The 11,968-nt window shown below is 40.9% G+C and overlaps 1 protein-coding gene across 1 annotated transcript in view; it reads left to right on the forward strand.

Moving 5' to 3' along the window:
- TRAFD1 (TRAF-type zinc finger domain containing 1) overlaps positions 1-10,534 on the forward strand; it is a 41,425-nt gene extending 30,891 nt beyond the window's left edge. Inside the window, exons 7-13 of the mRNA XM_088449231.1 lie at positions 341-411; positions 1,243-1,410; positions 5,282-5,417; positions 7,961-8,195; positions 8,906-8,927; positions 9,049-9,133; positions 10,242-10,534. Coding sequence (XP_088305357.1) covers positions 341-411; positions 1,243-1,410; positions 5,282-5,417; positions 7,961-8,195; positions 8,906-8,927; positions 9,049-9,099 — 683 coding nt within the window. The 3' untranslated portion in view covers positions 9,100-9,133; positions 10,242-10,534. The remainder of the gene's footprint in view (positions 1-340; positions 412-1,242; positions 1,411-5,281; positions 5,418-7,960; positions 8,196-8,905; positions 8,928-9,048; positions 9,134-10,241) is intronic.
- The last annotated feature ends 1,434 nt before the right edge of the window (positions 10,535-11,968 follow it).

Raw genomic sequence — 11,968 nt, forward strand, 5'->3', positions numbered from 1 at the left:
ACAGAAAGAGAGCAAGGAAGTATTCAACATCCTGAGATGCAGAATCTGTACACAGCAGAGGAATGGAAAGTTGAGCTTCCGTACTTCCATGAATCGCTCTCCCCATACTTCTGTATGGGGAAGCGATCTAGCCATGGATCAGGGGCTATGCAGGAGAAGTCATGAACTTCTCCACGGTAACCCCATTCCTGAACAGAAAGAAGCAGTGTAAAGCCCTGTCTTCAGTTTAACAGGGCCTCCGTGAATAGACTCCATGGTTTGTCTGGCTGGTGGTTCCCAACTAAACTAAAACTGATATTTATCTCCCTTTGCTCTTGTGGTTTTTTTTTTTTGTCTCTAGCTGATGACATCCAGCTGCCCTGTGAGTTCTGTGAAGAGCTATTCCCAGAAGAGGATCTTATTTTGCATCAGGTAGGACAAGTCACAAAGCCTTTCTCTCACTCCTCTTTGTAACAAGTCATGTGTGACTATTTGTATTACTATAGTCCATTAACGCTTTTGTAGCCCCTCAAGCTCAACACAGTTTTATCATTGAAACATATACGTTCTTCAATATTTTTTTTTATTTTTTTTGAGTAGCTTCAACTTACTTGATTGAACCAATAAACTGGGGAACAAAATTGTTGTTGTTTTTTTTTTTTTTTTAGTCCCAAGGATGAAAATACCTGATTCTTATAGTATGTTTTGTCTTTTTGTGCTGAATTCAGATATGCTTGGGAAATTTCTGTATCGGGTAAGGTTTTTGAGTGACATGCAATTTTATTTTTTAAAAGACCCATATATTACATACTTATAAAATTTTTATCAAAAAGTAGCTTTATTTGATTTGTCTACAGTACGTTGCCTTGGGAAAGTCTCTCCAGAGTCCAGCAGTAGTCAGTCAGCAAATTGGGGCTTGATATAATGGAACCCAACAAAAAGGAAGAAAAAAAAGAGATAGATAGAGATATATATATATTCTTTACACATTGGTCGGAGCCGGTAAGTGCAGCACTGACTTGGAGCTTCCTGAGAACGGGTACCTGTCTAGGGCGTCTAAAGGATGCTTCGGCGGTGCTACAGCAGCGATCCTGGCTGCAGGGTGCCATTTCAGGCACCCTGCTAACCAGAAGCAGTGGTGTTTGGTACTGTGCCTCCCACAGATCCCTGCATTTAGAATTTACATGTTTTTACATATATTCCTGCCTTCTGATATGTTGGTAGTAGGATAGCTTGTCTCACAATGCTCTTTTTTGGTTACAGTCAGGTTGCAAGCCTGGTGCATCATTCTTCAACAGGAGACCTCCTAGTCCACTCGTGGAACAGAATCCCAAATCATCCCCACCAGCTGATGACTATTCACATAGTATCTTCATTCCCTGTGAATTTTGTGGTGTACCAATGGAAGGAGAGATTCTGTTTCATCACCAGGTAATTCGCAATTGTGTGTGGCTAAGTTGATGGAGCTAGAGATGCAGCTTCTGCAGCTACTTGTTAGAAGGAAAGGAAAATGCTTACACATGTTGTGACTGGATTGTGCACTGGTTAGAGATGCTTTCATGAAACTGGGTTTCTGCTGTTTATATTTAGGGTTGTGTCCCGTAATTAATAATTCAAAAATAAAACCTCAAGTTAAATAGATTTTCTTTTATTTGCCATTTCTTTGCTGATTAACCACACAAACAGCAATGATTACCCCAGGCGCAGTGGTACCAATCTACACTAATCATTAATTCAAAGAAAATTTTGGAGCATATAGAGTAAAAAAGGTTAACTCTAAAAAGACAGTTAAAAGTTATCCTTTATTCCTTTAAATAACATGTCTCAGATGGGTACAGGATGCTGGTGCTCAGGATCCCGGCAGCCAGAATCCCGTAGCCGGCATCCCAACCAGGTTACACTCCCGATGGCTCTAGGTAAATAAGCCTAATCCCAACCCTCCCCGCTGTCTAAACCTAATCAGCCCCCCCCCCCCCCCTACTGCCTAAACCGAACCTCCTCCTCCATGCACCCTAAACTTAACCCTACCCCCATTAGTGCCTAACCCTCCCCTCAAACCCGCTACTTACCTTCGGGATTCCTGCGTCTGCAATCTGAACGCCTGAATCCCCACTGTCGGGAATCTGAACATATCCAGTCTCAGAAATGTTGTGTAAAAAATTAATTAAATCGCATCTTCATATGAACCACAAAATAATAGAATATTTGCACGCCCAGACACCCTGGGGTAGCTTTAATAAAGCTTCTAAAAATAAGAAGTGGTGGTCATAACAACCAGATTTTGTGTATCATTTCTCTATTGCATCCTAGAAAATGACAGACAAAATTTGGTTGCTATGGGCAACATCAGCACTTGTCAGTTTTAGAAGCATTAGTAAATCTAACCCCCTGTCCGCATCTTCAATTCTCTTTTGCCTCCCTTGCCCTCCCCACCTTCCCTTTTGTAAATTGCCACTTCGGCTTCTTTACTATATAAACATTTGGACAACACTGTAACGACTTGTTTTTTTTTTTTTTTTTTTATTAGTTTTCACTTTATTGTTTTTACGTCTTTATATAGCCAGAAAACTGTGCAACGCTTTTAAATTGCAGACAAACCTAATAGAATAAAATCAAGTCTGTGTATTAAGAGAGACAGAGGTAAGAGGGCCCTTCTAGCATTCATGACATTAAGTGACACTTAGTACATATTGCTCCAATTAGATTGCAAATGGGGGAAATGCTTAATGGGGGCCACATTATTCATTTGCACAGATGAGGATTAGAGAGTTCTGTGCCTAAATAAGGAGTATTGCTGTACAATTTCATTAGCTGCAAATGGGATGTAATCTGGTAGGTTGAGTGTTTGATAGATTGGAGGCAGTCGGAAAGTCTTGTTGTACAAGGGAGGGAATTTCACATAGACGGAAGGCTTGTATTTGGGAATGAGAGCAGGTAATAAGTGGGGATGAAGGATGAGCTTGTGAGCAAAGTGGAGAGGTCCAGCTACTTGAGACAAGTGAGCACAACATTTGTGCAGTTTTCTTAATGGCTTTGTATAAGTAAAAGTGTTTTTATATTGGATTTAGTAAAATACTGGCAATCTTGGATCACAATTGCATCTGTGAATCCTGACAGAACACAGCTGCTAATATATGCAGATGCAGCCACAACCTTATCTGCGCACAGAGACGTCCACTGCTGCCTTCTCTTCTGCAAGCGCACATGCACACCAGCATACACATCGTCCACTGTCGACAACTTGTGGCTAGTCTGACCTGTCTTTAAGTCTGTAAGTCTCTGCACAAGTAGAGAGCTGTATACACACACAACGATTTTGTTACCAACGATTTTCTTTCAGATTTTTTAAAGTGTAATGAACGATTTTTTTGAACTACAAACTATTTTTGCATATTCCCTAAATGAAAATCGTTGAGTTGACAAGTCTGACTGAACTACAAACGTGAACGCGCATGAACGATAATCGTTCATCGTTTGACTCAGAAAGTGAACGATTTTTTCAAACTATATCGTTTAACAAATCGTTGTGTGTGTGTGTATGCAGCTTTAGAGACACCTGGATTTTTAAGACCACCCACCCGTCACCTCCCCCAAAAACTTGCAAGCTGACAATCATTTCTGCGTGTTCGCAGGCTTGCGAGTGCCATTGCAATGCGATCGCACACATGTGCTATGCTACATATGCGCACAGGATAAAAATTGCTCGGCTGCGTTGATGTTTGCAATTGCGATCCAAACTGAGAGCGGAGCAGCAGTAATTATTTTCTTTCTTTTTTTTTTTTTTAAAGCTGCTACAAACTAGATTATTAATCATGAAAGGGTGCTTAGGAGAAGACCAGTAAGAATGATTGCAATTGTCCATGTGGGAGATTGAGTGCATTAAATAATGTTGTGGTTTTGTTTTATCTGTGTCTTGTGTAAGATATGTGAATTTGTGTTCTGGATATATGATCATCGATATGTTCATAGATGGATGTAACAGGACTTAGAGACCTATTGGATGAGGGCTAGAAAGGAGAGTCAAAGATGACACCCAGGTAGCGAGTTTGAGGAATAGGTTTTGTTAGACCACAGGTTCTCAAACTCAGTACTCAGGACTCCAAACAGTGCATGTTTTCCAGGTCTCCTCACAGACTCACAAGTGAAATAATTAGCTCCACCTGTGGATCTTTTAAAATGTGTCAGTGAGTAATGACTACACCTGTGCACCTGCTGGGTGACCTGTGTGGAATCCTGAGGACCAAGTTTGACAACCACTGGTTTAGACAAAATGATTGTACTTTGTAGGACCATCTGGTACACCACCTGCATTGTTGAGCAATTTTGGGTTCATATAAGGGGGCTCACTTAACAGTCCACCCATAATTACTGTAACTGGGAGCCGGGTGGGGCAGGGCTTGATGTAGTCATTGCACCATTACTCTTTGGACAAATACAAAAGTAAACAAAAAAAAAACGACCTATATGTGTTTGAGTTTAGGATGAACTATACATAATGCTATACGTCTGAACACACTGATGACTGATTTCCTATTGTTTAGGACGCAACCCATAAGGGAGCAGGAATTGCATGTTACTGTCCAAAGTTGCTTATACTAGCTACCAACTGGATTGCACAACATGTGCTATTGATGACAAGGTTGCCTATGTAGCATGGGTATGCGGTCAGGAAGCCGGCGGTCGAAATTCCGACCGCCGGCTTCCCGACTGTGAAATCCCGGCATGGGACTAATGATAGGCGTAGAAATCCCGACTCCTATCATTATCCACCTGCAGAAATCCCAAAGCCCGGCATACCGAACTAAGGCACCCCTTCCCTCCCCCACGGAAGGGTTAGGTTTAGGGTGCAGGGAGGGGGGTTAGGTTTAGGCACCCCCTGGGGCGGAAGGTTAGGGTTAGGTACTAGGGGGGTGGTTAGGCCCCCCAAAAGGAGGGTTAAGGGGTGGGGGAGGGTTGGAGATAGTTAAAACACTTTGTCGGCATCTAGTCTCCTGCCTTCCGGCGTCTGTATTACATGCGCCGGGCTTATATCCAGCGGTACATACCGATTCCTGTAGCATGCCATACTCTGCAACACAAACTGAGCAGTCTAGTAGGATGTTCATTACAGGCAGAGTTGAACTGGAATACATATGTAACAGGTATACAAATAGGAGGAGCTGACTGGATGCAATGAACCTAAAGTAAACATTGCCAATATGAATTGTAAAGTTAGAGTATGTATTTGATCTATTGGCTTTAGATCAGATAACTCAACAGATCAGTTCAATACATGCAAAGTGATTGATTGGTCTCTCTTTAGGATCAATGTGACATGGGTCCAAACGCTGGAAAAAGCTCTCCCCACTTAACCGCGTACCTTACTGACGATTCACATGTTGAAGAGTACAGAACTCCTGACATCCCGGTCTCCCAGTCATACCAAGGACACAGAGCAGGTTTGTGCTAATGCTTTGTGGTTACAGTATGTTATATATGCTCTAATACCAATGTAATGGCATGCATGAGAATACATAATTACATTCTACAATTATGGCCCGTATTCAATTTGAGGCGAGAAGTCCAGACTTCTCGTCTGCTGGACTTTTCACCTCCTTCGCTTGTTTTCCAGGCGGAAAAGTATCGCGCACGTGCCCGCTATTCCCCGTATTCAATTCCAAAGTAGGCAAAATCGGGAACAGGCGAAACTTGGATTGGCAAAAAAATACAGGAATTTTTGGGAAATAATTGTAGGACCCCCCCTAAAGATGCCCAGACCTCGGGGATGACTATGGGTACCCCCGTTTTTGCCTGCAGAAGAAAGACTGCTTTTTAAATAGATGCGGCAAGTGGTTATTTTTTCCGACCATGAGGAAGTGATGCAGAAGAGCACTTAGGTTTTTTATTTTTTCATTTTTAAAAGTGGTCCCATCAAATTTGGGGCACATGAAAATTGGGGCAAGCATATTTTTAAATCCCTAAAGGTAATTTTAAAAATTCTTCAAAAATACAGCTTCCGCTACTGTGCGCACTGAAAAAGCACCTGCCACATACTCGGGGACCCCACCAGAATTAATTCGTTAGTTTGGCATTTTGTTTCCCTATTTATTTTTTTCACCCCAAAATTTTGAACAATTTTTTTGGGGGTACCTGTTTTTTTTTTTCTTTTACTTTGCACTTTTCGTTTTAAGGAGGCATCCCCAAGGGTGCAGGCTTTTTTTTTTTTTTTTCTTTTTTTTTTGTAGCCTGCACCTCTAAACCCCAAATCTGCACTTTTTTTCACTTGCTATAGGTAATGAAAAAAACAGGGATAATTTTTCAAAGAGACCCTTCGCCCCATTTACGAAAAAAAACGTGAATTTTCGGGAAATATGCCTGGGACCCCCCTAAAGATGTCCAGACATGGGGGATCACTATGGGTACCCCCATTTTTGCCTGCTGAAGGAAGGCAGGGTTTGTAATAGCCGCGCAAGGTGCAATTTTGCGGCTATGAAGAAGTAGTAAAGAATAGCACTTACATTTTTTTTGGGGGGGGGGGGGGGGAATAACTATTCCTTTCAAATTTGGGGTACATGAAAATGGGGTTAAGCAATTTTTTTAAGTCCCTAAAGTTATTTTAAAAAATCTGCAAAATTGCACCTGCCACTTGTCCCTGCCGCATACATGGGGACCCGACTTGACTTAATTTAGATAGTTTGGCACCAAGTTTCCCTATTTTTTTTTTTTTACCCCCAAAAGTAAACCTATTTTTAAACTTTTTGACACAGTTTACCTTTAGGGGACTGTCTTAAGGCTGCACGAGGGTTCCCGCAATGTTGTACCCCAAACCGCAATTCTGCACTTTTTTCCGCCTGCTATTCATAGGCAAAACTTTTTCACCTATTAACATTGACTTTCCGCCTAGGCAAAAAGTCTTCCAAATTGAATATGGAGGAAACTCAAAACAGGCGAAAATGAAAGTATCACGGATCCGGACTTTTTGCCTCAAATTGAATACGGGCCTATCTAGGAACCAATCTAGGAACTGGAGGAGAAATCGAGTGGTGAAGGGGGACTATTATACAATGTAATTTTCCTACTTGCATGTATTGTGTGGAGCCTGTGTGTATGATTGCCTGCTTCAGAGTTCCAATCTTAAGAGTAAAGCATCCACACCATGCACAGTGATACGCAGACCAGACACTGTTTCGTGGTGACTGTATTAGAAGGAAACGTGTCTGACAGCAGGAATAGAGGAGATCGCCTGCACTTACCCTACACCTGCACCTAATCAATGATTCTAATTCAGGTGCTTCACATAGTTACTAAAGGAGAGCGCACAGGGTCATATCTGCTAGTATGAGTATATCTATGCCACTCCTCCTTTAGTAACTGTACAAGGAGCTCTGGCATGGGAATTCTGGGAAGGGGATAAGCAAGGTGTGGGATGGCAGCAGAGGTGAGAATTTGGCTACCTGAAATATAGATATCTTGTCACATGTTAGGTACTGCCTTGAGGCAATACTGGTTAAATCTAAATCACAGCAACCAACCACTTGTAAATTCAAGTTTGTTTTACTGCTTTTCACTAAAACCTGCTTTCCTCCAATGCTTCTTGGCTGTAACACTTTGCTGGCTTTGCTGCCTAGTTTCTGGTAACACTACCATCCCTACCCCCAGGACAACCTGGTGTGTGCAGTGATTGTTTGGAGGTCATGATCCAAACAAAAATAAAGCGTCCCTTTATGGCACGGTCCTCAAGGCACACCAACAGTCCAGGTTTTAAGGATAGCCATACTTGAGCACAGGTGTTTTTGATTTAACCATCTGTGATCAAGCATGGATATCACTAAAACCTGTGCTGTTAGTGTGCCTTGAGGGCCGTGGTTGGGAAACACTGATTTATAGAATGACGTGATGTAGTGAGATTCACTTCTGATCAAAGTAATTTCTTGTTTATTTTAAATATAACTTGAAGAAAGAAAAGTTCTGTCCTAGTGTATTTTGGCTGTTTTCCCTGCAGACAATAATACTGCCAGCACCAACCGATACCAGATGAGGGACAAAGTGAATAACCCTGCCAAAGCCACTGATGCAGCAGGCGGTCTGTATCGCCAGACTGAGATGAACAACACCTCTCTGTGTTACGCCAATATAGATGAGAGGAGAAAAAGGAACATACAGGAGAATTCCCAAGTACTCACAAGCCATCGCAATGACCTCCACAGGCCACCTCTCTATTCAGGAGCATCAAATAGGTAGCATGCCTACTTTCTAATTATAAACCTGAATCAATTATTATATATAGTCCTAGTTATTTTCTCTTTTCAAATAGACCTAAGACTTGGTTCTGTTTGTGGGTGGTATTTGCATGGTAAAGTTCATTAACCTGGATTATTGCTGTATGTCACATGGAGAGTGACCCTTATGAAGTGTGTGCAATGAGTGAAACTTGGGGAGCTTCCTTCCTTCTTTTTGACACTTTTAAATGTTTGTTGTGGTCATTACAGATTTTTTTGATTGACATCATCAGCCTATTTCCCTATTGATTAGCAGCTGGCACTAGTGCTCTTAATCTTTGTACTTGTATGGCCGTCACTAAGGTGCACAGTTGGGCAATGAAACACATCTAGAGGCAATTCTATGAATGGCGATGTTTCACTGTACACGTCACTGCTTTTTGTGATACCCCAACATTGCAGTGCGAGGGAAAACGGAGATGTTGGTGGTCGTGTGGTGCTGGAGAAATAGAACACTCACGGCTCTCGCCGCTAATTAAATTGCCCCCTGAGAGACCAGTTTAACAGTTTGGTAACGTTTATAAGCCTGTTTTCAGGAATACAGCTAGCCAAGCATCATGGGAGTTGTCAGATACTAACCTTATTTTATATAGATTGTACAACAGACATTAAGATATTCATACGAATCATCCATATCCTCTAACTAAAGGTTTAACTTTCATTGACAGGGATATCGGCACCAAGGACAAGGTAAGAGCACATTTCCAATCCATTTAGCCGTCATATTCAGCCATCTATAGCTATTGACACTGCTACATATAGTATGTTTGCTTTTTTTTTTTTTTAATGATGTTTTATTTTTCTCATTCAGACAAAAAAGAAGATAAACATGGGAGCAGATGATGTCGCTAAAGAAGAATGATATGATATTATGTAATTTTCAGAATCTTATTATGGTAATTTAGTTTCTGTATGATACTCCTGTACTACATTTTATATTCCACATCTATAAATGTGTGTGTATATGATTATCATATCAGCTTGTGAGTTCTGTAACCATATAATAACCAACAATGCTTTTATATGGGTTTTATGTAATAAACCCATTATAAAGACTACAGCTCTAGCAAGTGTTGGTGGGATTCACAGGTAGCTTAGTTATACATTAAGAAAATAGTATAGAGGTATATAAAACATAGGAGCAGTAGTAGATAAGGTGTATGTTTTTGTTTGCAAATGTGGTGGAAAACCAGAAATGTCTTTGGGTGCTAAAGGAAAAAGACTAATATATTCTGAAGACACTGAGATGAAAGCTAGGAACACTATTCCGTTCTAAATGACATAAAAATATTTTCTACAATAATATCTATTGCTAATTACTTGTAATGTCTCTTTGCTAGGCTCCTTTATATATTTAAAAAAAAAAAAAAACTTTTGTTTTTTTTATATTACTATTTACCCATCATGTACAGTAGCAAGAAAAAGAAGGCTCATTTGGTATATGCATACATCAGAAACAGCACATTCACATTACTACTGGCCTTCCTCTCCTTATATCTTGTGCCTGTTATGTGTGTTTGTTGTTAATTAAACCCAAAAGTTCAGAAGCAGTACCTACAACGCTGTAATACACAATTATGACAATACTGGGTATCGGAGTAATGCATAGATGTATTTCTACATATGCTGTTCGTACCACTGAGCACACAACATCCCTGCTGTCTGCATGTGATGTTACTGATGCTCTTATTTAGGCAAAAGCAGTCATGTTGTCTAACTGCAGCTTAAGTTTTGTTGCAGACATCAGAATATTAAATGGTTGGTTGTTTGCTGACTGTATAAAACAAACAAGCTATTACTGAATACTGAGGATTGCTTTTAGGAACATACAAATTATGATGCGAATTCTTATTGCTGCAGATTATAATCTGCAGCAACAAGAAATAGCATCATAATTTTATTTTAATCAGTGATTTTGCTTTTTTTAATGTCCAATAAGCTTTCACATGAATTACTCGCTACACAAATGCAGTCCTCATGTTATTATGATTTGATTGATTATAGGCATAGGAATATGATTTATTTTATGGCCTCACCATATACACACCATGGAAGCAGACATTTTGTAACCTGAATAACATCCACAAGAATGCACCACCTCCATTTGCTGGGAACCAGTGACCTCACAAAGTGCCTCAGTCTTCTAGCGAACCACCAGACTGTCCGCACTGCATGCAAATGACAGGTGCAATATTTGTTATATGCCAGAATTGACTTCCTTCTGTTGGTGTAAATAGTGTTTCCATTTTTGTTTTAAATGTGTTTTATATGACATTAAATAAACAATTATTTAATTGGTCTTTGACTAAAATGTTTTTTATAGATACAGATCCTATAGCTCGAGTGAATTACAGTACAGAGGTGTGCACTTATTAGACTCAAACAAGGTCTTGAAAACAAAGTCACACTTTTTCTACAAAACTCTGTGACACACTGTTTACAACAACTATTAATACTTCGTATCAAAGTGAATATAAACCGTTTCTCTTGATGTATTTATCCCTGTATTGGGATAAGTTCTTCTATGAGGCCAGTCTTGGTGGTGGTCGTCGTCTTCAGTTGCTCAAAGATTCTCTTTCGATTTGCATCTGGGGTGTTAACTGGCCAGGGAAGGACATCTGTTATTTTCTGCCAAGGCTACTACCTTAAAAAAAAAATACCACAATGCATTGCAAAACCGTTTTACAGTGTAAATGTAAACAACTGGAGTTGAGTCTTAATTTGCACACATCTGTATATTCGTTCAGTAGAAGACCTCAAGTTCATTATGGATTTTGAAGCAAGTTTTAGCTTCAGTCCCTATAAAAATTAGGTGTAGAAAGCTTCTCTATGTAAAATGTTGAGCAATATGCTTAGAATGCCCCACACAATCTTTGCATTTGTCCCCAGAAAGGGGTTGGGTACGGGATGAGAGCGCTCAGGATCCTGACACCAGCATCCTGACTGGGTTAGGATACAGACACCTGCTGGTAAGTACCCGTTCCCTACCCTAAACTTCTCATCCCGCAGCCCCTAACCATTGGCTGGGAACCAGTGACCTCACAAAGTGCCTCAGTCTACATCCCCCAGACAGGAGGCAGGTTGTAATTTTGTAACTTTACATTTCTACGTTAAAAGGGGTGTGTGTACCCAATCAAATACCATGCCAATGCCATACTTGGCTGCTATGGGTTGGGCTGTACTAGTGAAGAACAGTGGGGAAAAAGGGGACCATGTTGATTTTAAATTAACTTGAGCCAGCCGCTTCTGTATGTCGGTGACTGTCCGAATGTGGTGCTTTGATTTCTATTAGTGGACCGTTCCGAACTCCTAGCTCATCAATGACGCAGAAGAGCTGCCGCATCACAAGGTGGGAAGAGAGCACTCAAGCCGATATAAATGTGCAAAACACCTCTTCTCCATTATCGGCCTTTGAAGAAAAGGGTGTGTGCAATTTAAATGCCCAGGGCAGCTGGTGCACACGTTGGAAATTAGGCAAGAAAATGATGAACCCTAAATGAGTGAAATTGCCGTATCTCATACAGCGTTTGACGTGCCCCAGAGAACTTGACACTCTAGATAGTATTAGTTCAATGTTGGCACCGGCCTTGGCCTCACCTGCTTTGTGATAACGCTGTGCTGTTACAGGGCCAATGCCACTAGATCAGGGATGGGGAGGCCGTATAAGGCCCCCGCAATCATTTGGTCTGGCCCTCCTGAGCTTTTTTTTCTGCTAGCTTCATCTGGATAGC

The sequence above is a fragment of the Taudactylus pleione genome, unplaced genomic scaffold, assembly GCF_031769625.1.
Source record: "Taudactylus pleione unplaced genomic scaffold, aTauple2 ptg000479l, whole genome shotgun sequence".
NCBI lineage: Eukaryota > Metazoa > Chordata > Amphibia > Anura > Myobatrachidae > Taudactylus > Taudactylus pleione.